This window comes from Salvelinus namaycush, chromosome 37 (assembly GCF_016432855.1).
Source record: "Salvelinus namaycush isolate Seneca chromosome 37, SaNama_1.0, whole genome shotgun sequence".
Classification (NCBI taxonomy): domain Eukaryota; kingdom Metazoa; phylum Chordata; class Actinopteri; order Salmoniformes; family Salmonidae; genus Salvelinus; species Salvelinus namaycush.
The window spans coordinates 32091646-32114549 of NC_052343.1; the positions used below are offsets into that span (position 1 = coordinate 32091646).

General features: G+C 45.1%; 2 protein-coding genes across 5 annotated transcripts in view; both read left to right on the plus strand.

Annotated features, from left to right (window-relative positions):
• Positions 1 to 19037, plus strand: part of ptdss1a (phosphatidylserine synthase 1a) — a 29672-nt gene extending 10635 nt beyond the window's left edge. For 2 of the 4 annotated variants that reach the window (XM_038976184.1, XM_038976186.1), the window contains 5 exons: positions 3241 to 3353; positions 3715 to 3780; positions 5408 to 5507; positions 8987 to 9055; positions 15943 to 19037. In XM_038976184.1, the coding sequence (XP_038832112.1) occupies positions 3241 to 3353; positions 3715 to 3780; positions 5408 to 5507; positions 8987 to 9055; positions 15943 to 16146 (552 nt within the window). In that variant the 3' untranslated portion in view covers positions 16147 to 19037. Of the gene's footprint in view, positions 1 to 3240; positions 3354 to 3714; positions 3781 to 5407; positions 5508 to 8986; positions 9056 to 10892; positions 10954 to 10983; positions 12514 to 15942 lie in introns of all 4 variants that reach the window. The other 2 variants (XR_005473683.1, XM_038976185.1) reach the window with 2 other exon arrangements.
• A 1272-nt stretch (positions 19038 to 20309) lies between these two features.
• Positions 20310 to 21946, plus strand: LOC120031514 (E3 ubiquitin-protein ligase NHLRC1-like). The gene has a single exon (XM_038977294.1). The coding sequence runs from the start codon at positions 20644 to 20646 to the stop codon at positions 21904 to 21906; it is 1263 nt and encodes a 420-aa protein (XP_038833222.1). The 5' UTR covers positions 20310 to 20643; the 3' UTR covers positions 21907 to 21946.
• The last annotated feature ends 958 nt before the right edge of the window (positions 21947 to 22904 follow it).

Sequence of the window (22904 nt, forward strand, 5' to 3'; positions counted from 1 at the left end):
AGGTATATGGGGAGTTCTGACTGACAGGGGTTAGCAGTTAGCACTAGGTATATGGGGAGTTCTGGCCTGACAGGGGTTAGCAGTTAGCACTAGGTATATGGGGAGTTCTGGCCTGACAGGGGTTAGCGGTTAGCACTAGGTATATGGGGAGTTCTGGCCTGACAGGGGTTAGCAGTTAGCACTAGGTATATGGGGAGTTCTGGCCTGACAGGGGTTAGCGGTTAGCACTATGTATATGGGGAGTTCTGGCCTGACAGGGGTTAGCACTAGGTATATGGGGAGTTCTGGCCTGACAGGGGTTAGCGGTTAGCACTAGGTATATGGGGAGTTCTGGCCTGACAGGGGTTAGCAGTTAGCACTAGGTATATGGTATATTCCATTGCAAAAATGGTTTTGCTACGGTGTTCCCTAATGAATATGACCCTGAGTTAATGACGGAAAGCAGTGGAGTTTATTCAGTGCTTCACCATCTATCCATCCACCCCACGGTGTGGTGGGGCGCTGTTCCCCGTCCAGAAACTGTCCACCCAGTCACATGTCATCCGACTAGTTTTTCACTCTTTAAGTAATGAGTTTTCAATAATAACACGCCAGGCAGAACTCCCCATATACAGTCCCAGTCAAAAGTTTGGACACACCTACTCATACCAGGGTTTCTTTTATAATACTATTTTCTACATTGTAGGATGCAAAGCTGTCAAGGCAAATGGTGGCTACTTTGAAGAATCTCAAATATAAAATACTTACTGCATGATTCCGTATGTGTTATTTCATAGTTTTGATGTCTTCACTACAATGCAGAAAATAGTAAAAATACAGAAAAGCCCTGGAATGAGGAGGTGTGAACTTCTGACTGGTACTGTATAGATGGACCTGTACTGGTACTGTATAGATGGAACTGTATAGATGGTACTGTACTGGTACTATATAGATGGAACTGTATAGATGGTACAACACTGGTACTGTATAGATGGTACAACACTGGTACTGTATAGATGGTACTGTACTGGTACTATATAGATGGAACTGTACTGGTACTGTATAGATGGTACTGTACTAGTACTGTATAGATGGTACTGTATAGATGGTACAACACTGGTACTGTATAGATGGTACTGGTACTGTATAGATGGTACTGGTACTGTATAGATGGTACTATATAGATGGTACTGTACTGGTACTGTATAGATGGTACTGTACTGGTACTGTATAGATGATACTGTACTGGTACTGTATAGATGGTACTGTATAGATGGTACTGTATAGATGGTACTGTACTGGTACTGTTTAGATGGTACTGTACTGGTACTGTATAGATGGAACTGTACTGGTACTGTATAGATGGTACTGTATAGATGGTACTGTATAATGGGTATTCTGCCTGGCGTGTTCTTATTGAAAACTCATTACTTAAAGTGATTAACTAGCCGGATGACAAGATGTTGAACTTGAATAAGTTCCAGTGCTTTCCATCATTAACCCAGGGTCATATTCATTAGGGAACACTGTAGCAAAACCATTTTTGCAATGGAAAATGAAAATGAGCATTTCTTGTTGGAAAAGTTCTAGTAGTCCCTCCCTGTTTTAGTCCGTTGTCTTCTATTTGTTGCCAATGAATACAATCCAGGTCCCAGCCAGAGAGCCCCCCATAGCTGCCAATACTCCTTCCCCCCCCCCCCCCCCCTTTATCCTCAATACTGGCTGCCATGGCGATGAAAAGCTGAGCAGCTTCTCTGCTTTTTGTGTGGTGGTGAAATGGACTAGTCTTTCTCTCCTCTCCCTCCCTCCCTCCCCCTCTGTCTCCCGTTCCCAACACGCTGGGGGCTTGAAATAGTAATTACCCAGTCTTTGAGATTAGCTTGACGAGGGGTGGGGGGAGAGAGTGGGGTGAGACTGTGGAGGGGTGGGTGAGTAGATAGGAGGGGAGAGCAAAGGTAGAGAGAGAGAGTCCTCAGGAGTTGCTACAGTTTAGCTGCTTTCTCTCCAGAGGGCCTCTAGACAGGCTCAGGGCCAAATAAGACTCTCTCTACACTGAGAGACACACACACACACAGGCTCAGGGCCAAATGACAGCGTGTTGAGACAGTCTGGTTCCAGTCTCTTCATTATGCTGTACTGTGGATGATGAGAAGCGCAGGGTCAAACTGTGAGTGGGTGGGTCCAAATGTTGACATGGTTCACTGTTCTAGTTTGTATTGCATAGCTAGGTTATGTATTCTACTTCCTCATTTGGGAGGTAGAGAGAGAGAGGGAGGAGTTAGTTGGGGCGGCAGGTAGCCTAGTGGTTAGAGCATTGGGCCAGTAACCAAAAGGTTGCTAGATCGAATCCCCGAGCTGACAAGGTCAAAATCTGTCGTTCTGCCCCTGAACAAGGAAGTTAACCCACTGTTCCTAGGCCGTCATTGTAAATAAGAATTTGTTCTTAACGGACTTCCCTAGTTAAATTACAAAAAAATCTAATAATTTGTGGCTGTATTCAGTGTAATTGAAATGCGGCAGGGCTCGTCGCTGACCTTTTTTACAAGTAGCACTGGTGCCTAGGTTGAGAAAGGTAGTCACACACCAAGACATTTAGGAGCACAATGAAAATGATTTGATCTAATAAAGCTAGAATCCTTCAAGTGCTCCTAAATTAATATTCGAGGTCGCACAGTAACATATTTAATTGCATATGTGAGTAAAATGGTGGCTGGGGGGGAGCTCTGTAGAGCCCTGTGTGGGGGGGGGGGGGGGAGCTCTGTAGAGCCCTGTGGGGGGGGGGGGGGACGGACTCTGTAGAGCCCTGTGGTGGGGGGTGGGACGGACTCTGTAGAGCCCTGTGTGGGGGGAGGAGCTCTGTAGAGCCCTGTGTGGGGGGGGAGCTCTGTAGAGCCCTGTGGGGGGGGAGCTCTGTAGAGCCCTGTGTGGGGGGAGGAGCTCTGTAGAGCCCTGTGTGGGGGGAGGGGGGGGGGAGCTCTGTGTGGGGGGAGGGGGGGGGGAGCTCTGTAGAGCCCTGTGTGGGGGAGGAGCTCTGTAGAGCCCTGTGTGGGGGAGGAGCTCTGTAGAGCCCTGTGGGGGGGGAGGAGCTCTGTAGAGCCCTGTGGGGGGGAGGAGCTCTGCAGAGCCCTGTGTGGGGGGGGGGGGGGGGGGGGGGGAGCTCTGTAGAGCCCTGTGTGGGGGGGGGGAGCTCTGTAGAGCCCTGTGGGGGGGGTGGCTTTATGATGGTGTCTGTGATAACTCTCTCTCTCTGTTTCTCCATAGCTGACAGAGTTGAACACATTCTTCCTGAAGCACATATTTGTGTTCCCGGCGTGCCACGCCCTCAGCTGGTGTCGGATCCTCTTCATCGGCATCATCACAGCTCCCACCGTGAGGTAGGACCTCCCCCCTCGCCTGGGCTGATCTCCTCCCCCTCTATCCTCTGCCCCCCCCCCCCCCCCCCCCCCCCCCCCCCCCCCCCCCCCCCCCCCCCCCCCCCCCTCTCCTCTGCCCCCCCCTCTCCTCTGCCCCCCCTTCTCTCCCAATTTGCACCCCTTCTGCACCAGTCTTTAGAAAAGTCATCAGTCATAGCGTCAGTGTTTGTCCAACATCAGAGTTCTTCGTCCATCTCAACATGTCTAGAGTTAATGGCTATGAGAGGACCGCTCTCTGTCTGTGGTAACTGGTTCACATGTCTGTCTTTCCATCCTGTATTTGTCCTGACCGGTTGTGGTGTTTTCTCCCCGTGTTTTTCAGGCAGTACTATGCCTACCTCACAGACACACAGTGTAAGCGTGTTGGGACACAGTGCTGGGTGTTTGGGTGAGTTATTTCATTAGCTACTACCATGACAACAGTAGATGACGTCTGAGGAGATAAAGCTGTATACTCTGCTGTCTGTGTTCTCCACCAATAAACTACAATACACATTTCCGTCTGCAGTAGCCAGCCGTCAGGTCGATGATTTACCTTCAGTCAACAACTGAACAGGGCTCTTTGTCGGTGTGGTTCTACCGCTGGGCTGTGTGTTTGTATGTAAACTGTAGCCGTGTGAGGGTGAAGACATGGGGGATGGAGGCTAATGTCAACGCACCTTCAACAGCCTGGAGGACTGAAACTCTAGCTGGTTAGGGCTGTACACACACACACACACACACACACACAGACAGTCTGGCAGTGAAGCACTACAAAACAATGGCCTCCATTATCCCCCAGCTAAACCCTGAGTATTAAAGTCATTACTAAGACACATGATGTAGGAGTGTGTAGGGTAGAATACTCTATAATACTGCAATCACTAAGTCAGTAGATGTGTGTATTCTGACTGTTATTTATGTTTAGATATACATACACTTCTCTAAATCAAACTTTATTTGTCACATGTGCCGAATACAATAACCAACAATGCAGATTTTAAAAAATGGCGTTAAGAAAATATTTACTAAATAAACTAAAGTAACACAATAACAATAACGAGGCTATATACAGGGAGTACCGGTACCGAGTCAATTAGTGGGGGACAGGTTAGTCAAGGTCATTTGTACATGTAGGTAGGGGTAAAGTGACTATGTATAGATAATAAACAGTAAGTAGCAGCAGTGTAAAAACAAAGGAGGGGGGGGGGTGTATCAGTGTATCAGTGTAAATAGTTCAGGGGCCATTTGATTAAATGTTCAGCAGTCTTATGGCTTGAGGGGTAGAATCTGTTAAGGAGCCTTTTGGACCTAGACTTGGCACTCCGGTACCGCTCGCTGTGCGGTAGCAGAGAGAACAGTCTATGACTTGGGTGACTGGAGTCTTTGACACTTTTTAGGGACTTCCTCTGACACTGTCTGGTATAAAGGTCCTGGATGGCAGGAAGCATGGCCCCAGTGATGTACTGGGTCATACGCACTACCCTCTGTGTGTATATTCTAGTGTTTTGCCATGTTTAGGGAAATAAGGGATCGTAGAAACTTTTTGTAGACAAAACATTTGTGAAATGTGATTCAATAATTCCCCCCCCATTATATCCCATTAAAATGCTGTCTATCCATGTTTCCATTATGCGTGTGGCATGTGTACTGTTGTCAGTATGTTTATTGTGGTTAGATCTGAATATCTTACTTATTCCCTCCAGCTCCCACTAGAGTAAAGGCTGTTGGCAATGTTAACATCTGACCATGTAGATGGACTGGTTTCATGTTTCCATGGGCCTCAGCTTACCTCTCGCTCTGCCTCTCTCACCCCTCACCCTCCTCTCCCTCACTCTGTCATGTCACCACCCAGCCGGGTGACAGGTGTCATAGGCTGCATCCCAACAGGTACCCTATTCCCTTTATAGTGCACTACTTTAGACCAGGTTATCCACCATGGAGGGAATAGGGAGCCATTTGGGACACAGCTATAGCTGGCTGATTTCCCAGCAGCCTTAGCTGTAGTGTGTGACGTGTGTTTGTTGACATCACAGGGCCATAGCGTTCCTGGAGGCCTTGGCGTGTATAAAGTTTGGAATGGAGCTGTTCTCCAAGACCCAGGTCCTCTATGTGCTGGTGTGGCTGGTGTGCGTGGTAAGAATGGTCTCCACACAGCTGTCATGTCCAAGTAGTTTTACTATGTACATAAACAAACCAGTCTCCACACAGCTGTCATGTCCAAGTAGTTTTACTATGTACATAATCTAACCAGTCTCCACACAGCTGTCATGCCCAAGTAGTTTTACTATGTACATCAACATACCAGTCTCCACACAGCTGTCATGTCCAAGTAGTTTTACTATGTACATCAACATACCAGTCTCCACACAGCTGTCATGTCCAAGTAGTTTTACTATGTACATCAACATACCAGTCTCCACACAGCTGTCATGTCCAAGTAGTTTTACTATGTACATAAACATACCAGTCTCCACACAGCTGTCATGTCCAAGTAGTTTTACTATGTACATAAACAAACCAGTCTCCACACAGCTGTCATGTCCAAGTAGTTTTACTATGTACATAATCTAACCAGTCTCCACACAGCTGTCATGCCCAAGTAGTTTTACTATGTACATCAACATACCAGTCTCCACACAGCTGTCATGTCCAAGTAGTTTTACTATGTACATCAACATACCAGTCTCCACACAGCTGTCATGTCCAAGTAGTTTTACTATGTACATCAACATACCAGTCTCCACACAGCTGTCATGTCCAAGTAGTTTTACTATGTACATCAACATACCAGTCTCCACACAGCTGTCATGTCCAAGTAGTTTTACTATGTACATCAACATACCAGTCTCCACACAGCTGTCATGTCCAAGTAGTTTTACTATGTACATCAACATACCAGTCTCCACACAGCTGTCATGTCCAAGTAGTTTTACTATGTACATCAACATACCAGTCTCCACACAGCTGTCATGTCCAAGTAGTTTTACTATGTACATCAACATACCAGTCTCCACACAGCTGTCATGTCCAAGTAGTTTTACTCTGTACATCAACATACCAGTCTCCACACAGCTGTCATGTCCAAGTAGTTTTACTATGTACATCAACATACCAGTCTCCACACAGCTGTCATGTCCAAGTAGTTTTACTATGTACATCAACATACCAGTCTCCACACAGCTGTCATGTCCAAGTAGTTTTACTATGTACATCAACATACCAGTCTCCACACAGCTGTCATGTCCAAGTAGTTTTACTATGTACATCAACATACCAGTCTCCACACAGCTGTCATGTCCAAGTAGTTTTACTCTGTACATCAACATACCAGTCTCCACACAGCTGTCATGCCCAAGTAGTTTTACTATGTACATCAACATACCAGTCTCCACACAGCTGTCATGTCCAAGTAGTTTTACTATGTACATCAACATACCAGCCTCCACACAGCTGTCATGTCCAAGTAGTTTTACTATGTACATCAACATACCAGTCTCCACACAGCTGTCATGTCCAAGTAGTTTTACTATGTACATCAACATACCAGTCTCCACACAGCTGTCATGTCCAAGTAGTTTTACTATGTACATCAACATACCAGTCTCCACACAGCTGTCATGTCCAACTGGTTTGTTTATGTACATGGTAAAACTAGTCTCCAAACAGTTGTTCAGTGTCTCTAAAAGTACATATCACTATTTATGTTAGCAGACCAGTCCGTTTCTTGACATAGTTAATGTACCATAAATAGCTTAGTCATCGTTAAGAGCACGTGACTGGGCCTCCCGGGTGGCGCAGTGGTCTAGGGCACTGCATCGCAGTGCTAACTGCGCCACCAGAGTCTCTGGGTTCGCGCCCAGGCTCTGTCGCAGCCGGCCGCGACCGGGAGGTCCGTGGGGCGACGCACAATTGGCATAGCGTCGTCCGGGTTAGGGAGGGTTTGGCCGGTAGGGATATCCTTGTCTCATCGCGCTCCAGCGACTCCTGTGGCGGGCCGGGCGCAGTGCGCGCTAACCAAGGGGGCCAGGTACACGGTGTTTCCTCCGACACATTGGTGCGGCTGGCTTCCGGGTTGGAGGCGCGCTGTGTTAAGAAGCAGTGCGGCTTGGTTGGGTTGTGCTTCGGAGGACGCATGGCTTTCGACCTTCGTCTCTCCCGAGCCCGTACGGGAGTTGTAGCGATGAGACAAGATAGTAATTACTAGCGATTGGATACCACGAAAATTGGGGAGAAAAAGGGATAAAATTTAAAATAAAATAAAATAAAATAAAAAAAGACCACGTGACTGTTGGACCAACCTACCAGGGCTGTGGTTGTCCTAGTATTAGATGGTGACAGGGTAACCTACCAGGGCTGTAGTTGTCCTAGTATTAGATGGTGACAGGATAACCTACCAGGGCTGTAGTTGTCCTAGTATTAGATGGTGACAGGATAACCTACCAGGGCTGTAGTTGTCCTAGTATTAGATGGTGACACGATAACCTACCAGGGCTGTAGTTGTCCTAGTATTAGATGGTGACAGGATAACCTACCAAGGCTGTAGTTGTCCTAGTATTAGATGGTGACAGGATAACCTACCAGGGCTGTAGTTGTCCTAGTATTAGATGGTGACAGGATAACCTACCAGGGCTGTAGTTGTCCTAGTATTAGATGGTGATAGGATAACCTACCAGGGCTGTAGTTGTCCTAGTATTAGATGGTGACAGGTTAACCTACCAGGGCTGTAGTTGTCCTAGTATTAGATGGTGACAGGATAACCTACCAGGGCTGTAGTTGTCCTAGTATTAGATGGTGACAGGGTAACCTAGCAGGGCTGTAGTTGTCCTAGTATTAGATGGTGACAGGATAACCTACCAGGGCTGTAGTTGTCCTAGTATTAGATGGTGACAGGATAACCTACCAGGGCTGTAGTTGTCCTAGTATTAGATGGTGACAGGGTAACCTACCAGGGCTGTAGTTGTCCTAGTATTAGATGGTGACAGGGTAACCTACCAGGGCTGTGGTTGTCCTAGTATTAGATGGTGACAGGGTAACCTACCAGGGCTGTAGTTGTCCTAGTATTAGATGGTGACAGGATAACCTACCAGGGCTGTAGTTGTCCTAGTATTAGATGGTGACAGGATAACCTACCAGGGCTGTAGTTGTCCTAGTATTAGATGGTGACAGGGTAACCTACCAGGGCTGTAGTTGTCCTAGTATTAGATGGTGACAGGATAACCTACCAGGGCTGTAGTTGTCCTAGTATTAGATGGTGACAGGGTAACCTACCAGGGCTGTAGTTGTCCTAGTATTAGATGGTGACAGGGTAACCTACCAGGGCTGTGGTTGTCCTAGTATTAGATGGTGACAGGGTAACCTACCAGGGCTGTAGTTGTCCTAGTATTAGATGGTGACAGGGTAACCTACCAGGGCTGTAGTTGTCCTAGTATTATATGGTGACAGGATAACCTACCAGGGCTGTAGTTGTCCTATTCATAGATCTATCTATGTATATGTACATTTTTGTATTTTATGTTTTGACTATTGTTTCAACCAATTTCCCTCCAGGATGATAAAGCTGAAACTTGACCTTGAACTGACTGTGGCCTTAACTCTGTCTCTTCTCCTCCCAGGCCTTAATCACATTCCTGTGTCTGTATGGGATGGTGTGGTATGCAGAGATCTATGGCCCCAAAGAGAAGGTATGTCGACATACCAGGCTAGATATGAACTACACCTCGTTGACTACAGGATGGTCCTTCTGCAACCATTCTCCATATACATGCACCTTTATTCATCGCTTAGAACACATCTCCCTGGAACTGTGACTATCCCAGCTCATTTAGAACACATGTCCCTGGAACTGTGACTATCCCAGGCCATTTAGAACACATGTCCCTGGAACTGTGACTATCCCAGGCCATTTAGAACACATGTCCCTGGAACTGTGACTATCCCAGGCCATTTAGAACACATGTCCCTGGAACTGTGACTATCCCAGGCCATTTAGAACACATGTCCCTGGAACTGTGACTATCCCAGGCCATTTAGACAACATGTCCCTGGAACTGTGACTATCCCAGGCCATTTAGACAACATGTCCCTGGAACTGTGACTATCCCAGGCCATTTAGACAACATGTCCCTGGAACTGTGACTATCCCAGGCCATTTAGAACACATGTCCCTGGAACTGTGACTATCCCAGGCCATTTAGAACACATGTCCCTGGAACTGTGACTATCCCAGGCCATTTAGAACACATGTCCCTGGAACTGTGACTATCCCAGGCCATTTAGAACACATGTCCCTGGAACTGTGACTATCCCAGGCCATTTAGACAACATGTCCCTGGAACTGTGACTATCCCAGGCCATTTAGACAACATGTCCCTGGAACTGTGACTATCCCAGGCCATTTAGACAACATGTCCCTGGAACTGTGACTATCCCAGGCCATTTAGACAACATGTCCCTGGAACTGTGACTATCCCAGGCCATTTAGAACACATCTCCCTGGAACTGTGACTATCCCAGACCATTTAGACAACATGTCACTGGAACTGTGACTATCCCAGGCCATTTAGAACACATCTCCCTGGAACTGTGACTATCCCAGGCAATAGCAGGGGAGGTTAGCATTTTATATCATACCCCCAAGACACGCTAACCTCTCACCATTACAATAGCAGGGTAGGTTAGCATTTTATATCATACCCCCAAGACACGCTAACCTCTCACCATTACAATAACAGGGGAGGTTAGCATTTAATTTTTTGTGGAGGGGGTTGATATTTGTGCGTCTAATTTAGTTTGCTTAATTGAGCGACTAAGGTCACTGCAAAAACGTCTAAATTAATGACAGATTTCTTGAGTTATCTTAGATTATTTTGACTATCTGACTATTTTGAAGCATCTGGCTACGGCATCTCAAGATAGACAAACGGTAGTATTGCTGTTTTTCAAGCGAAGGTCTTTTTAGGGGAGTTTGCGAGCACACTCGTTCAGTTTGCCTAGCCAAGTTTGCTGCGGCTTAAAGTCCCAGGGCCAGAGAGAGGGTTTGAGAGAGTTCTCTGAGAAGTCCTCATAGCCAACTGGAAAGCTTTTCTACAGAAACCAGGATTTGTGTAGAATGTTGTTTCACCCTCGTTTTTTACCGCGCTGTGAATGGCAGTTTCCACACCTGTTGTTTTTAGAGTTCCAACATAAACTAGCTGACTCACTGTGTAGTTTTGTCTTCAGGGAATATGACCTTGTGGTTCATCTATAGAGAATATGACAGGATGTCACAGCTTTTCATCTGTAGATCATTAACCTTGGATTCACGCCAATGACTTTGGCCATGTCCCAAATGGCACCCTACTCCCTATATAACCTAGTGCACTACTTTTCACCAGGACTCTAGTGCACTATACAGTATAGGGGGGAGGATGCCATTTGGGACTCTTGCCTATGGCTGGATCAGCTGGCTGTTGGCTGTGTAGCGTTCTCTCAGCCATATGTCAGTGACATGTCTGTTCTGACCCCTCCTGTGTTTTACAGAGCTACTCTGAATGTGAGGACAGCAACTACAATGAGGACTTTGTGTCAGAACAAGGGAAAGGTAACTATGGTGTCTCTATTCATCCTCTAGGGTTAAACAGAACAAGGGAAAGGTAACTATGGCGTCTCTATTCATCCTCTAGGGTTAAACAGAACAAGGGAAAGGTAACTATGGCGTCTCTATTCATCCTCTAGGGTTAAACAGAACAAGGGAAAGGTAACTATGGTGTCTCTATTCATCCTCTAGGGTTAAACAGAATAAGGGAAAGGTAACTATGGCGTCTCTATTCATCCTCTAGGGTTAAACAGAACAAGGGAAAGGTAACTATGGCGTCTCTATTCATCCTCTAGGGTTAAACAGAACAAGGGAAAGGTAACTATGGCGTCTCTATTCATCCTCTAGGGTTAAACAGAACAAGGGAAAGGTAACTATGGCGTCTCTATTCATCCTCTAGGGTTAAACAGAACAAGGGAAAGGTAACTATGGTGTCTCTATTCATCCTCTAGGGTTAAACAGAACAAGGGAAAGGTAACTATGGCGTCTCTATTCATCCTCTAGGGTTAAACAGAACAAGGGAAAGGTAACTATGGCGTCTCTATTCATCCTCTAGGGTTAAACAGAACAAGGGAAAGGTAACTATGGTGTCTCTATTCATCCTCTAGGGTTAAACAGAACAAGGGAAAGGTAACTATGGCGTCTCTATTCATCCTCTAGGGTTAAACAGAACAAGGGAAAGGTAACTATGGCGTCTCTATTCATCCTCTAGGGTTAAACAGAACAAGGGAAAGGTAACTATGGCGTCTCTATTCATCCTCTAGGGTTAAACAGAACAAGGGAAAGGTAACTATGGTGTCTCTATTCATCCTCTAGGGTTAAACAGAACAAGGGAAAGGTAACTATGGCATCTCTATTCATCCTCTAGGGTTAAACAGAACAAGGGAAAGGTAACTATGGCGTCTCTATTCATCCTCTAGGGTTAAACAGAACAAGGGAAAGGTAACTATGGCGTCTCTATTCATCCTCTAGGGTTAAACAGAACAAGGGAAAGGTAACTATGGCGTCTCTATTCATCCTCTAGGGTTAAACAGAACAAGGGAAAGGTAACTATGGCGTCTCTATTCATCCTCTAGGGTTAAACAGAACAAGGGAAAGGTAACTATGGCGTCTCTATTCATCCTCTAGGGTTAAACAGAACAAGGGAAAGGTAACTATGGTGTCTCTATTCATCCTCTAGGGTTAAACAGAACAAGGGAAAGGTAACTATGGTGTCTCTATTCATCCTCTAGGGTTAAACAGAACAAGGGAAAGGTAACTATGGCATCTCTATTCATCCTCTAGGGTTAAACAGAACAAGGGAAAGGTAACTATGGCGTCTCTATTCATCCTCTAGGGTTAAACAGAACAAGGGAAAGGTAACTATGGTGTCTCTATTCATCCTCTAGGGTTAAACAGAACAAGGGAAAGGTAACTATGGTGTCTCTATTCATCCTCTAGGGTTAAACAGAACAAGGGAAAGGTAACTATGGCATCTCTATTCATCCTCTAGGGTTAAACAGAACAAGGGAATGGTAACTATGGCGTCTCTATTCATCCTCTAGGGTTAAACAGAACAAGGGAAAGGTAACTATGGTGTCTCTATTCATCCTCTAGGGTTAAACACATGCAGGTGATTATTAATGGGTTTCATATGTAATATGCCATTTTTAGTTATTTATGTTTCCCATTGTTGGGTAACTTGAGTTTCATCCAATCTGAGACTGGGAGAGTTGAGTGTAAATATAGTTAGGTAGTAGTCTGACCTCTAGTGGTTGACTGGGGGGGTTTACTGTAAATATAGTTAGGTAGTAGTCTGACCTCTAGTGGTTAACTGGGAGGGTTTACTGTAAATATAGTTAGGTAGTAGTCTGACCTCTAGTGGTTGACTGGGAGGGTTTACTGTAAATATAGTTAGGTAGTAGTCTGACCTCTAGTGGTTGACTGGGGGGGTTTACTGTAAATATAGTTAGGTAGTAGTCTGACCTCTAGTGGTTGACTGGGAGGGTTGAGTGTAAATATAGTTAGGTAGTAGTCTGACCTCTAGTGGTTGACTGGAAGGATTTACTGTAAATATAGTTAGGTAGTAGTCTGACCTCTAGTGGTTGACTGGGAGGGTTTACTGTAAATATAGTTAGGTAGTAGTCTGACCTCTAGTGGTTGACTGGGGGGGTTTACTGTAAATATAGTTAGGTAGTAGTCTGACCTCTAGTGGTTAACTGGGAGGGTTTACTGTAAATATAGTTAGGTAGTAGTCTGACCTCTAGTGGTTGACTGGGAGGGTTTACTGTAAATATAGTTAGGTAGTAGTCTGATCTCTAGTGGTTGACTGGGAGGGTTGAGTGTAAATACAGTTAGGTAGTAGTCTGACCTAGTGGTTAACTGGGAGGGTTTACTGTAAATATAGTTAGGTAGTAGTCTGACCTAGTGGTTAACTGGGAGGGTTTACTGTAAATATAGTTAGGTAGTAGTCTGACCTCTAGTGGTTGACTGGGAGGGTTTACTGTAAATATAGTTAGGTAGTAGTCTGACCTCTAGTGGTTGACTGGGAGGGTTTACTGTAAATATAGTTAGGTAGTAGTCTGACCTCTAGTGGATTGACTGGAAGGATTTACTGTAAATATAGTTAGGTAGTAGTCTGACCTCTAGTGGTTGACTGGGAGGGTTTACTGTAAATATAGTTAGGTAGTAGTCTGACCTCTAGTGGTTGACTGGGAGGGTTTACTGTAAATATAGTTAGGTAGTAGTCTGACCTCTAGTGGTTGACTGGGAGGGTTTACTGTAAATACAGTTAGGTAGTAGTCTGACCTCTAGTGGTTGACTGGGAGGGTTGAGTGTAAATATAGTTAGGTAGTAGTCTGACCTCTAGTGGTTGACTGGGGGGGTTTACTGTAAATATAGTTAGGTAGTAGTCTGACCTCTAGTGGTTGACTGGGAGGGTTTACTGTAAATATAGTTAGGTAGTAGTCTGACCTCTAGTGGTTGACTGTAAATATAGTTAGGTAGTAGTCTGACCTCTAGTGGTTGACTGGGAGGGTTTACTGTAAATATAGTTAGGTAGTAGTCTGATCTCTAGTGGTTGACTGGGAGGGTTGAGTGTAAATACAGTTAGGTAGTAGTCTGACCTAGTGGTTAACTGGGAGGGTTTACTGTAAATATAGTTAGGTAGTAGTCTGACCTAGTGGTTAACTGGGAGGGTTTACTGTAAATATAGTTAGGTAGTAGTCTGACCTCTAGTGGTTGACTGGGAGGGTTTACTGTAAATATAGTTAGGTAGTAGTCTGACCTCTAGTGGTTGACTGGGAGGGTTTACTGTAAATATAGTTAGGTAGTAGTCTGACCTCTAGTGGTTGACTGGGAGGGTTTACTGTAAATATAGTTAGGTAGTAGTCTGACCTCTAGTGGTTGACTGGGAGGGTTTACTGTAAATATAGTTAGGTAGTAGTCTGACCTCTAGTGGTTGACTGGGAGGATTTACTGTAAATATAGTTAGGTAGTAGTCTGACCTCTAGTGGTTGACTGGGAGGGTTTACTGTAAATATAGTTAGGTAGTAGTCTGACCTCTAGTGGTTGACTGGGAGGGTTTACTGTAAATACAGTTAGGTAGTAGTCTGACCTCTAGTGGTTGACTGGGAGGGTTGAGTGTAAATATAGTTAGGTAGTAGTCTGACCTCTAGTGGTTGACTGGGAGGGTTTACTGTAAATACAGTTAGGTAGTAGTCTGACCTCTAGTGGTTGACTGGGAGGGTTTACTGTAAATACAGTTAGGTAGTAGTCTGACCTCTAGTGGTTGACTGGAAGGGTTGAGTGTAAATATAGTTAGGTAGTAGTCTGACCTCTAGTGGTTGACTGGGGGGGTTTACTGTAAATATAGTTAGGTAGTAGTCTGACCTCTAGTGGTTGACTGGGAGGGTTTACTGTAAATATAGTTAGGTAGTAGTCTGACCTCTAGTGGTTGACGAAGGGTTTACTGTAAATATAGTTAGGTAGTAGTCTGACCTCTAATGGTTGACTGGGAGGGTTTACTGTAAATATAGTTAGGTAGTAGTCTGACCTCTAGTGGTTGACTGGGTGGGTTTACTGTAAATATAGTTAGGTAGTAGTCTGACCTCTAGTGGTTGACTGGGAGGTTTTACTGTAAATATAGTTAGGTAGTAGTCTGACCTCTAGTGGTTGACTGGGAGGGTTTACTGTAAATATAGTTAGGTAGTAGTCTGACCTCTAGTGGTTGACTGGGAGGGTTTACTGTAAATATAGTTAGGTAGTAGTCTGACCTCTAGTGGTTGACTGGGAGGGTTTACTGTAAATATAGTTAGGTAGTAGTCTGACCTCTAGTGGTTGACTGGGAGGGTTTACTGTAAATATAGTTAGGTAGTAGTCTGACCTAGTGGTTGACTGGAAGGGTTTACTGTAAATATAGTTAGGTAGTAGTCTGACCTAGTGGTTGACTGGGAGGGTTTACTGTAAATATAGTTAGGTAGTAGTCTGACCTAGTGGTTGACTGGGAGGGTTTACTGTAAATATAGTTAGGTAGTAGTCTGACCTCTAGTGGTTTGATTGGGGAACTTGCCTCTTATCCAATGGAAACACACCTCTACTTTGAACTATGTTCAACCATCAAAATGTGTCGTCCATTAGAGATGTCTTTGCGAATTGTTCAACACAGACACAATATGAACATTAAAACGATGAGAATCTTTCCCTCACTCACTCTGTTCTTTGGCTGTGCCTATTTGTTGTGTATGACTTTATGATGGTGCACTGTCTGTATATTTAGACATCTTGGTTGTGTCGCAAATGGCATCCTCTACAGTGCACACTACCCATAGGGCTCTGGTCAAAATTAGTGCACTGTATAGGCAATAAGGTGCCATTTAGGATGCAGTCAATATCTTTTTACTGTTTTATATTGTGTGACGTCACATTTGATGTGTTTTCTAGATATGTACCAATATGTTCTAATAAACCTGAACCTAATCCTAAACTTAAACCTAATTCTCAACTTAAACCTTGCAGGAGAACTGCATTCTGAGGTTGAGGCTCCTCCCACCAGGCAGCGTGGGCGGAGCTCAGGGAAGAACAAATCCACCAATGGGCTGGGGAAGAAGTAATGCTAGCCCTGCCACTCAGGGTGGAGTCCCGCCCTCTTCTCCTGTCAGAACCCCGGACCACAGAGGAAGAGGTGCATGTTGGGAGAGATGGAAGAGAAAGAAAGGATAGACAACACTTTCCCTGTGCATTTTAACGTACGGAGAAGCACCCATCCATAAGAGGGGAGAGTGGGCCCAGGTTAGGGGCATGGTCAGTGGACAGGATAGACAGACACCATGTCCATGCAGGGTTGTAGAGGAAGGAGAGGGGGGGGGGGGTGGCCTATAGATCAGAGAACCACACAGATACCTACTGGTGGTTCACATGAGCTCCTACCTACCCTACTGCTGATCAGTTTGTGTGTGTCTGCGTAAGCATGTGTGTGTGTGTGGTGGCAATATTGCTTATCCTCAGTCGGAACAGAAGAATGCATGTTCCATTGTACAGGAGTTGGTAAACTACTGTGATTGGAGAACTACGTTTATCCTATACCATATATCTGTCATGTGCTTCAGCCCATAGAATTAGAATACTAGAATGGATATGAACCTTCTTATGGTGGTCTACAGGCTGTCAGCCATTTTGGTCAGGGAGGTGGTCAACCATGGATAAGATATTGTGTAAAATAATGAAATGGAAGAATTTGTCTGCAGTGTATGTTTGTTAGCTAGCTAACCGGACAGCTTTTAGAGGAATGATTCAATTAATTTGTCAAATTAACTGTCAATATGCCAACATTCCATTCAAACAATCCATACACTGGCTGGTTGGACTTAGGCTAGTTGTAAATGCAACAAGTTGGCTATTGATATTGTATCATAGTGACACTCACAGTTTTCCAAGAAAACAACAACAGTTTTGACATTTATGGTCTGTTTACATATATTATAGAGGCTATATCAAAATGTGTATAAAACCTGTATAAACTGTATTTATAATTAGGACTATTTTAGATTGATGATTACATTCGACATTTCTGATATCACATGCCTTTTATTTTCCTGTAGAAGTCAAATGAGGATTCTGCCTCGACTGCCATTCATTCCAGTTAGACTGGTTTGGATTTCTCCCTGAACAATACGGCTTCCATTATTCACCCTGTTCTGGAAATGTGAGGGTTTTTGACATAGCCCCCCCCCCCCCCCCCCCCCCCCTCCATCAAACTACTGTATTTAAATGGAACCCTATTCTCTATATAGTGCACTAAGATTTGACCAGACCCCAGTCCAATGTACTGCACTAAGAAGACAATAGGGTGCCATTTGGGAAGGAGACATTATATAGCTGTGTAATATCACAGAAGTTGGACTCTCGTGTTGACTACTGTAGGGGAAGACTGTTGTTGTTCTCCATCGGGCCAACTCTTCATCATCAGTTTCATATTTGTAAGTGTTCACCATTTTTGGTTTGTTTTTATGACTTGAACAAAGAGAGGAATGTGAACAGAGGCCGTATGTATCAAACATCTGAGTAGGAGTGCTGATCTAGGATCAGGTCCCCCCCGTCAATGTAATCGTACTCAGTATGCTCTAAAATACTCAAACTGATCCTAGATCAGCACTCTACTGTCGGAGTAGAGATGCTTGGTACATATGGCACCAGGATTTTAATGCAAAGCTGCTTTGGCTTGGAAGGACGGGCGTTTCAGATTTTTTTGTGTGTTTGACCTCCTGGGTCAAAGAATTGTCTTTGCGCTCCACCAGCTCCATATAAGCTGTTGACTTCCGTTGTTTTGGAGACGCCGTACATTTACTGTCATGTTTTGTTTTGCGTGTTTTGTGAAATCATCGTCATGACCTTTGTGTGATTTATTATGTGTCATCCCAAATGGCACCATATTCCCTGTATAGTGCACTACCTTTGACCAGAGTCCTATGGGCCCTGGTCAAAAAGTAGTGCACTATAAAGGGATTTTGATGCCATTTAGGATGCAGCCTTCCTCTCCCTTCACATCCGGGCTGCTGTCTTTTTACAGTAAATGACGAGGCCAGTCGTTCATAGTTGGAGCTTGGTCTGTCTGTGCAGGCAGGTAGCTTTGTTTTACTACGATGTGGACGCTCTCGTTCTCACCTTCATGGCATTTTGCATGGCTAAGTGTGGAAATGGATCCGAGTGTCTCGAGAGGGACTGGGGGATGCTACAGATTTACTACAGTAGTAGTGAAAACAAATGGTCTTTGCGTCAGTGTCACACCACATCAGTAAGCCAGTATTCACAATGTCTTTTTTCAGTGTTGCTGTAAACATTTGTAATTCAACGCCCTTGTGCCTGTATTTATGTAGTTTTGTTCTTTTTTACACTTCACACTTTTTATGCAGTTTGTATTCAGCCTACTACATTTCATTTTTTATTTTTACTGCTCTAATTACGTTGGTAACCAGTTTTATAATAGCAGTAAGGCACCTCTGGGGTTTGTGGTATATGGCCAATATACCACGGCTACGGGCTCTGTCCTAGCACTTCGGGTTGCGTCGTGCATAAGAACAGCCCTTAGCCGTGGTATATTGGCCATATACCACACCCCCTCGTGCCTTATTGCTCAAGTAAAGGTTTGTCAGTCACTGGGCCTGGTTAATACTCTTAGAATGCATCCATCCTTCCACCATAGCTCCCTTGGAGTCGACGCTGTTCTGACATAACTGTGTCTTAAGCTACTTTTTTGCATACAACATTGCATATAATTACTGAGAAATGTGGTTTGATGAATGGAGTTTAGTGATGGCACTCTGAGCTATTATCACCCATCCAGTTGTCAGATAAGTGAATATTTCAAGAGAGGATAGAAGGGTGCATTTTAGAAGTATTCAACCATAGCCATCATCTCAACACACATATTTCTCTCATGTCAATCTCAGACACTGACACTCATCCACAGGTAGCATGGACCAGACTCCCTGGCTGTATAGAATATGGCATGTTGTTTCTGGAATGAAGATGCCATTTTGCCTAAACAATCCCTCTCGAAAAGGAGACTTGTGTTTGTTTTTTCACTCTGAATTAATAAAACTTTATTAAAAATGTTTTGTATTTCCTCTTCAATTGTCTTGTAGACTATATGTCTCATTAGAAATACCTTGTGCTGTGTTAATGAGGTTAAAACCTATAGCCTTTGTACAAAGGCCTTTGTTATGTGTTCTTATCCATTCTCAAGACATATCTGTTCTCTGTAACTCCCCTTGTGATTCAAGGGTTCAGAGTTGAAAAGGTTGATAGGGCTGAATTATTATAATATGCACATAATGTATAGTGGAATACTTCCTGGTTCCAGCACACATGGTGGTTCCAAAATATTGAGCTATTTACACAATAATTATACAACACATGTGGGACCCTACTTTGGGTTCCTCCAAACACCAAAGCTGTATTTTTGTTATCCAGGGTACAGTATCTGCATACAGGCCTAATCACTATGTATAAAGCACTATAGTTAATAGCTTGTCCAACTCCAGGTATTTATTTTAACTTGCTTGCCGCTGTCCAATTAGGCCCTTGTGTGGACAAAGCCCTAGTCTTGTGGAGATGAAGTAGCTTGGCCAGCACTCAAGTGAGATTTGTTTTTGTGTTGCTGAGATTAGTCCAGTAGAAGTGTAATTACCTGGATTGACCTCTGGAGGGGGGTCTGCTCTCTAGCAGGAGAGGGAAGTGCGCCTGCTCTGGAGCCTGGAGCTGTCCTTCCTCACCACTCAACCAACCTGTCCCAAATGGCACCCTAGTCCCTATACAGTGCACCACTTTTGACCAGGAACCATTGGGTGCCGGTCAGAGGTAGTGCACTATATAGGGAGTAGGGTGCCGTTTGAGAGAAGCCAGAGGGATCAGATTTCACTCGGTTCGGCACACCAGGGAACAGACAGAAATAGCTGCCGTGTTCTGACCTATAAAGAGATAGATTTCAACAAACTGTTAATGGATGCTGCTGCCAAGTCAGGAAGAAGTTAAAGCGATGACTTTGATGATAGACTAGAAATGACAGGATGATGGTTTTGAAGTCACACAGAGTAATGTGGAGTAACTAGCAGAGGGCCCCTAAATCACTGAGTACTTGTGTCTATTGACAAACAGAAGTAAGTCCTTTCAGAAGCTACCCATTACCATCCAGACTAGTGTTGATTGTTTTACTGCATGGCTCAGTGATTCCAGAAGTCACTGAATTGTTCCTCAGACCTGTGTGACACCACTTTCCACTAGAGAGCAGCAGAGGGCCTCAGAGTGAGCCTGCCCACTGTGTCAACGTCACATGACAGCCTAGGCCTACAGGAGGCCAGTGCTCTAGACTTTCAAAATGTCACCGGTGTTGTGTTTTCCTCTCTCTGTCTCTTTCCTCCTCTCTCTTTCCCTCTCTGACTTTCAACATATTTCCTCCGTGTTTTCTCAAAAATACTTTCCAGCCGTAGCAGACTGCAGCAGAACTGACACTGTGACTGCCGTTGGATAAAGAGATTGAAGCAGAGCTGACACTGTGACTGCCGTTGGGTAAAGAGACTGCAGCAGAGCTGACACTAACTGCCGTTGGGTAAAGAGACTGCAGCAGAGCTGACACTGTAACTGCCGTTGGGTAAAGAGACTGCAGCAGAGCTGACACTAACTGCCGTTGGGTAAAGTAAAAGAGAGGATATCTACACTATTATGGCTGATGTTCCTGTTCTTCCTTCCTCACTGAGAACAGAGGGGATCCTCCTGAGAGAGATCCACGTCAACCTGCTGGAGTGTAAAGTCTGCTTCGAGAAGTATAACCCACGGCAGAAGGAACGCCGGCCTCAGAACCTGTCCTGCGGCCATGTACTCTGTCTGGAATGTGTCCGGGCGCTCTCCCACCCCGTCCTCAAGAAGCTTGAGTGCCCTTTCTGCCGGCAGCTGTGTGACGTTGACAGCACCTCCCACTGCCAGGCGCTGACAGACCTCCAGGATCTTCTGCTCTCCCGCTCCCCCAGGTCACCTGTCCCTCATCGGGTCAGAGGAGGCAGCGGCTGGGTCGGAGGTCTGGGCTCTGGAGCTCTGCGGCTTCGCTCAGCCTTCGGTGGCTGGGGGTCCCTGATCAACCCCACAGGGGTGGCCGTGTTCGGGTCCTCTGGGACCATGGTGGTGGTGCACGATGGAGAAAGGAGGGTGGTGGTATTCGGGCCTCAGGGCAGGCGGCTGCACGGGTTCGGGCGGAGGGGTCGCGGCCACGGGGAGGTGTGTCACCCGGTGGATGTGGCGGTGACTCCCAGTGGGTATGTGGTTGTGACGGATGCCGGTGACGGTGCAGTGAAAGTGTTCACCACCAGGGGGAGTTATGTTCTGGCGGTGTGGGACTCCTTCCAGATGCCCTGGGGGGTGGACGTGGACAGCTGTGGACATATCCTGGTCACTGACATCCAGGCCGGCACGCTCTCCCAGGTTGTGGTGGACTTTGCCCGTGGCGTGACTCTGATGAACCGAGCGGTCATAACCGACCTCCAGCGGCCCAAGGCAGTGGCCTGCTGTCGGGTGACGGGGAACATCGCCCTGGTGGAGACACTGGGGCTCACCACCACACAACCTCCAAATGGCCCCCGGCCTACCAGACTGACAATATTCAACAAAGACTTTAACATGCTCTCTCAGATAGACAGCTTTACTCTGAGCCTGGGGGCCTCAGTGTGGCCCTGTATGTCTGCCGTGGCCTTTGACAGGGACGGGGATGTGATCGTGATAGACTCCCAGCGTGGGTTGATTTGGAGTTTGGGAAAGCTCCAGAACGGCCCGGTCCTAACCCCCCTGGTCAGTGAAGACTTGGTTCGCCCGGTGGGGCTGGTCGCCACAGCGCAGAACACGCTGATTGTTTTAGACAGTGGAGACCATGCAGTGAAGATGTATTCAGTTCACTCGGATGCTATTCTAGTCCGAAAAGGATGTAGGAAGAGTTAGCTGTCTGGCTGACTTGTATTGTGAAAAAATACATAAACAAAATGCATAATGACTGGTGATTCCACTGTTGTGATGTAACACAATAAAATCCAGATTAAAATTATATAAATGTTTTAAGAGGATTGTTTTGAGTGTGAACAGCACGTTTTTCTTTTTGACCGCTGTTGGAAAGAATGAAATGAAGAGCATTAATACAATGGGGTGTTTGTGCTCTCCTCCCATTTTCAAGTGTCCTTAATACTTTATAATAACATGGTAATGACATGTGGATAATACCATGGTAATGACAGGTGGATAATGACAGGTGGATAATAACATGGTAATGACAGGTGGATAATGACAGGTGGATAATAACATGGTAATGACAGGTGGATAATAACATGGTAATGTCAGGTGGATAATAACATGGTAATGTCAGGTGGATAATAGCATGGTAATGACAGGTGGATAATAACCAATGACAGGTGGATAATAACCAATGACAGGTGGATAATAACCAATGACAGGTGGATAATAACCAATGACAGGTGGATAATGACATGGTAATGACATGGTAATGACAGGTGGATAATGACATGGTAATGACAGCTGGGTAATGACATGGTAATGACAGGTGGGTAATGACAGGTGGATAATAACATGGCAATGACAGGTGGATAATGACATGGTAATGACAGGTGGATAATAACATGGTAATGACAGGTGGATAATGACATGGTCATGACAGGTGGATAATTACTTCTGAGATTTGCAAATAAACTCGGCCTACTAATTGTAAAACTGTACTGTGATTACACTGACTGCACCTATGTCATGACATATTTTAGGAACATTTAAGGAACATTGCTCATCTCTGGTTATGTTTTAACTGACAGCTTGGTGCTAATTAGACAATACATTTAAATGTATTCATCTTTATTTATCCAGGAAGTCCCATTGAGGTCAGAAGATCTATTTTACAAGGGAGACCTGTTGCCATAAGGTTAATTTATTTCATG